At 38.7% G+C, this 6,000-nt stretch overlaps 1 protein-coding gene across 3 annotated transcripts in view; it reads right to left on the bottom strand.

Annotated features, from left to right (window-relative positions):
- Positions 1-2,137: 2,137 nt before the first annotated feature.
- NOSTRIN (nitric oxide synthase trafficking) overlaps positions 2,138-6,000 on the bottom strand; it is a 62,831-nt gene continuing 58,968 nt past the window's right edge. For all 3 annotated transcript variants that reach the window (XM_065880555.1, XM_065880554.1, XM_065880556.1), the window contains 2 exons: positions 5,253-5,342; positions 2,138-2,353 (listed from right to left, as the gene is read on the bottom strand). In XM_065880555.1, the coding sequence (XP_065736627.1) occupies positions 2,217-2,353; positions 5,253-5,342 (227 nt within the window). In that variant the 3' untranslated portion in view covers positions 2,138-2,216. The remainder of the gene's footprint in view (positions 2,354-5,252; positions 5,343-6,000) is intronic.

Genomic DNA, 6,000 nt, shown 5'->3' with positions numbered 1-6,000 from the left:
AGCTTTTACTCTACCTGAAAGAAGACAGAGTAATGCTTTTGATATTTTTAGTGAAAATCTGGCTCAGACCTCCCTCTACTGCCTATATTTTAGGTTGTTATTGTTGCTAAAAACTTCCTGACATATGAAAACTGCCTAGTGGAGTATAATTAAGAAAGCCCAGTTAAAAGTTTAAAAGTATTCATATTAAAAATTATTTTAGTCTCTGTGGAAGACTTGGGCACATCATTATTCTTACCAATATGCACTTAATTTTTACCTAAATCTAAGGAGTACCATCCGTACCTGTCCTGCCAGAAAGTTCTTCCCCTTCTAAAAAGATATCCAAGTCTGTTATCCCCAACAATATTTGTATTTTTATTTGGTTTAAGACTATAGTATTTCTTTGAAGTTTAAAAATTACATATCACAGATGCAAAAAGGATTTGCAGCAACATTTTAAACCAGGAAAACCATTTATGTCTTTACAAAGTAAAACTGCTTTATGAAGAAAGAGAGGCCCCCCCCCCTTCTTTGAAAATTACTTCCAAAGAGTTTCAGGGCCCAACCACCATTATCATCACTTTCTCTATACAAATGATCGAGTGTAGGCTACAGTCAATTGCTATACAATTTTTTATCCATCAAGGCTTAATGGAAAGAAGTCAGATGAAGAGGAAATGTAAATTCAAAATCTCAGTTCATGGTCTAATGGCCCATTATTCAGCCTACTTTCTACGTGTGGAAAGTCTTCATTAATACACCATTAAGGATGACGTTAAAACTTCTGATCTGTTCTAGGCTGTAAGTTATGTCTCACATAACAAATTTTACTTGTGCTCCTTCGGGTCTGATATCTATATCTATAAATATCTCTATGTGTTAGTTATATCCTGCTATAGGAGTGTAATGGTGCAGAGTATAAAAAAATATATGTACCTTGGTTTGAAAATTTCCTTTATGAAAATATAAAATTTGACAGGATAAAAAAAATAAACAGAGGTAGGAGGCAGGAGAGTAACAGAATGGGTTTTAATTACTCCTTTAATGCCAGACTGTCTATTTGGCACAAAAGTAAATCTGCCCAGATGTATTATCATCAGTACCTTGACCTTCCATTCAATGGAGAGTGTGGTCTCCAGACTGACTTAGGTCATTTTCTGAAAGATGCTGCTGTACCACTTCTCTTCATTCTAAAATGTTCCCCTCGGGAAGAGTTTGGGATCTGCTCTCATTCTCAACCTTTTCCCGTTATAGGGCATTTGAGGAAGCAGCATAAATCTCTCTAAATTTTCCATTTTGACAAGTAAATGCTAGTTTCTAGAACTTTCCATCCAAACTAGAGACTCATTAGCACTTAAAGTGTCTTTCACTAGGAAGTTGCTTAGGGTATTCCTTTCATCGTGACCTGGAAGGGAAGTGCAGAATTCCTGGTTTCTGAATTGGCGTATGAAATTTCCAGCTGGGCAAGGAGGCATGAAATTTCTGGCACTGTCTCCTTCCTAACCTTTTCCTATCTGCCTTGCTCTCATCCTCTGATCCCCAGCCGTCTCTGGCACACACTTGACCTCACTCTAAGAGCAGTTCTGGTTGTGGGTAGAGGGTACCTCAGAAGGTCATTGGCTCAGGATGGTACTCCATTCTACCCTGAACTCCTCTGCCTGGTACATGGTCCTCGTCTACCACCCTCTCGTCCGACCACGCTGCCTCTTTGCCTTGGCTCCTGGTCCTTTATTTTAACGTCCTTAACCTGGGTCTGTCTCACTGGTGCCTTGCCTGCCTGTCTCTGCTAAGCTCCTCTTCTTGGACTTGATCTGTGTTCTCCCCCATCTCCCTGACACTGCTTGACCTCTTGTGGGCCTGCTGTGGCTATTTCCACCCAAGACCTCAGGAAAAAAAGACATCTGTGTCCTAATCTCTGTTGTGCTACCAGAAGACTGACTTCAGGCTGAACTGCCCTGGACTCAGTTTTCTCTCTCTCTCTGAGCAGAGGCTGTATTAGGTTATCTCTAGGGTCTCTTAGAATTAGAAAACTCTAGGAGCCATCAGGCCTCTTTCCCACCTCCCTTTACTCTCAGTCTTCTGACTCTGTTTCAAAGAACTAAGTGCAAAGCACTGTGACATGCAGGTCACATCACCATCACCCAGTTAGAAAGACAGAAGATCACAGCATTTGTCTTTATTTGCACCACACTGTATAATTTACAGGGTGTAAGGTGATGCCTTCAGAATCTTGCTTACGCTTGTGAAGATGTGTCCCCGGCATTTGAAGGGAGTTCCTCCACATAAGCAGCAGGAAAATGGCCTTTCTTTCCCTTTAAAGAACCAAACCACCATCCTTCATCTTTCTTCTTGTGTATAGTCACAATGTCACCTGTAAAAATGCACATACATATAGTTAAACAAGTGGGTTTCTGCACTTAAGCATGTGCCCGAGTCTGATAAGACAGTTTTTAAGGAGATCCTGCTTTCAAGGAGTTACTTGGTAGCATCATTTTTCTGCATGTGATTCAGATGAAGCAAAATTTATTGACCACCTCTGCACGAAGCGGGCAGAATGCAGAGAATATTAGAAAGAGTAAGGTAATGGACAAGTTGTGCCATAAAATAGTTTGATTAAAAACAAAATCGCTTTGGATCCTATGTCCTCGTGCTGCCTGGCTCACTTTGGATAGAGGTGATGGGTCATCCCCAAACTCTTTCTTGGTGTCTGTGCTTTAAGGGTTCCTCATGTTGGTGGCCAAAATAGTTTGGTGTGTTGACTACTAAGAGTATGTCTCAAGCTTCCAGACTTTTCTTTAGATCGAGGCAGCTTCTCTCCATTATATGAGCCAGCTTCAGAGTCCAAAGTTCCAACTCACAGCTTTGCATGACAATATAACTCCCTATTCAACAATGTAGATAATTTGAATAAAATATCAATTTGAGGAAAATACTCCTTTAAAGCAGTGATTCAAATAAACAGAATTCCTAGGAAACCCATGGCTCTTCTCTAATTCTCTATTAAAAAGAAAAAAAACACATTATTCCCTGTCTTGTAAGAGAGAGTCCTTTCTCTCTGGCTGCTTCCTGTACATCAAAGTGGAAATATCCACTTCCTTAAGGATCCAAGAGCTACTTGATCTTTAAGCATCACCATGAGGTCATTTTCAGTCTTTCTTTCTTTCATTCTTCTCCCCAGTAATTTTCTTTCTAAGGCAGAGGAGACCATTGATCCCCCTTCTATCTCTCCTTAGTCACATCACTATTTATTCTTGCAGGAGATCATTCTCAGGCTAAGGTCTCCATCTAATGAGTTCTCTCAGGTCAGTAGATTGACACAGCCTACTATCGGAATTCAAACGAATAACTTAAAATTTTATCACCAGCTTCCCCAAGCCTCCAACGAACTCGTTCCATTTAAAGAACCCACAGGATATAATGTATAAGTAGGCTTTGCAACCAACAGAACTGAAGACAAGATGATCAATTTGTGTTAACTATGTAACTCAGACTCAGGACCCTGGGTTCTAGGTGGCATCTGGGAAGTGTGTTTTAATTCATATGGAAAGTGGGAGTACTGCATTTCATTTACTCACTGGTGAAGGTAGCCTTAGGATGACATGATGAGTAACGAACTGACTTCTATAATACTGAAAACTTTTAAATTAAAGGCAACATTGATTTAAGATGCATGCAGGAGAGAGTCTACTTTCCTTTTTTCTTGTCTTTACTTATGTCTGAGCTACAAGGAAAAGTAACTGCCTGGAGAACTCTGACTGGCAAACTGAAAAGGAAGCACCTATAGTGCTTCTTTGAACCTATAGCAGATACATGGTATCCCTGTTGTTTGGCTGCAAAATCCATCTCAACTTTCTGTTGGTTCTGGGCACCATGTCCTGGTCATGGATTATAAATTTTCTCCTGTGACCCAATTCTTTCTCACTAACCATTTCATTTCCAGATCCCTGCCTTAGCTTACTATCCAAATGTGGTTGATAATTGGACACACAGAGAAAGTTGAGGCTGGTGACTTTTTCTTGTTTAATAATCTTGGGGTCTACACCATCCATTATATAATAACCTTTCCACGTTAAACAAAAATCTGTGACACAAAGAAGGGGGTCTGATTCCTTTAATTGGTCATAAAACCCTTTTTTGAGAGAGAAGTGTGAGAAATATTAAGCTGGGAGTCCTTTGACCGGGTTTAGAACTGGCACTTAGACTAAGCCATGAGAGGAAGTCACTTCACATTCTTGTATGAGTAACTTTTTGAAAAGGAAAAAGGTGGGGCTACCTCTCTGATAACTTTCCATTACTGACGTTCTACCCCAATGGAGCACTGTGATTAAGAGCGTGACTCGGAGTTTCTGAGACCAAATCCTGTGCCACTACTGCTGGTGACTTTAGCCAAAGTACTTAACCCTTCTGTGCCTCAGTCGCCTCAGTCATAAAATGGGCATAAATAATACCAACCTCAAACGTTTTTTAGGAATATTAAATTGGACAATGTGTTTGGAGCAATGTCTGGCACCTAGTAAACACCAAATATGTGTTAGCTGTTTTTATCATGTGAGCTTTCTTTTTGATGTGCTTTATCTTCTAAGAAGAGTGATTATAAACCTGAACTGCTTTGACCTGGTAATAACTTTTTTTTTTCCATAGAAAACAATTTTATGGTTACCGAAAGGGAAGGGGAGTGGGATAAATTAGGAATTTGGGATTAACATATACACACTACTATATATAAAAGAGATAAACAACAAGGACCTACTGTATAGCACCTGGAATTATATTCAATATCTTGTAATAGCCTATAATGGAAAAGAATCTGAAAAAGAACGTGTATGTGTGTGTATATATACAGATGTATACTTATATATGTGTGTATATATATCTATACATGTATACACACATAAATATATACATGTATATGTAACTGAACCACCATGCCATACACCTGAAAATAACACAACCTTGCAAATCAATTATACTTTGATAAAAAATTAATATATAAGAGATATTCATTTGGTTAAGAGTAATACATATCCTTGTTTTTAAGACAAACTGCAATTATTTATTTATTTATCTTTGTTCTTCAGCAAACATCTAAGAGGGAAGAAGAAACCAAAGAATAAGTAGTCAGTCAAATAATAGATTTGAACTTAGTCTGATAACAGCCAGGCTATGAATGCATGACCTGGTAATAACTTTTAACGCTAAGACAAGAGTTTTATTCAAGTTAAAAATTTCAACATGGGAAGGCAATTCAACTATTTGAGAATGATTCTTACCTTTTTCCAAATTCAATTCATCATCTTGCCTGGCTTGGAAAGAATATAAGGCCTTGCAGAGACCGTTGCCAAGCTGGGTCACACCGGAGGCTGAAAGTTGGATCAAGTTATAATGACTAATGCTGGGTCAGTAGGCAAGATGAACATGGTGGGAAGTGGTCTAGTTTTTCAGCCGTGTAGTGCAGAGCTTAAATATACTGAAATCTTCCCAAAAGGAAAGTTTATAATTGTATATAACATTCACTCTTTGATTCAGTAACCATTTCTGATGTACATACTATGTGGATGAACTGTGTATATTACATAATCAAAAGCTCTAACATAGAAAGTAAGTCTGGACAAAAAGTTACTGTAGTAGTAATGACAATTTTAAATTGTTTCCCACGTGAACTTAATCAACATCAGTTAGCTAAGCTGTGTGGTAACTGTATTCATGTTTTGGAAAACCAGCATCAGTTTTGCCAATCAGGAATAGATAGGAGAAACTTGGAGCAGGTGCTTCCTCCATCATCCCAAGGTACTTAGGGAACTGTTTCTCAAACAATGCAACCACGAGTCTTTAACATACCATGTGGACTACGATGGCCTGTGTTTGATTGAAACTTTTTTGCCAAGTTCTAATCAAGAATCTAGAGAGTCAATGTTATGGTAACTATAGTTGAACAATGACAGATGACGGGTGCTTGCATGTATATGTGTATATGTGTGTGTGTGTGTGTGTGTGTGTGTGTGTGTGTGTGTGTGTGTG

This window comes from Phocoena phocoena, chromosome 7 (assembly GCF_963924675.1).
Source record: "Phocoena phocoena chromosome 7, mPhoPho1.1, whole genome shotgun sequence".
NCBI lineage: Eukaryota > Metazoa > Chordata > Mammalia > Artiodactyla > Phocoenidae > Phocoena > Phocoena phocoena.
This window is presented reverse-complemented; position numbering and strand designations above follow the sequence as displayed.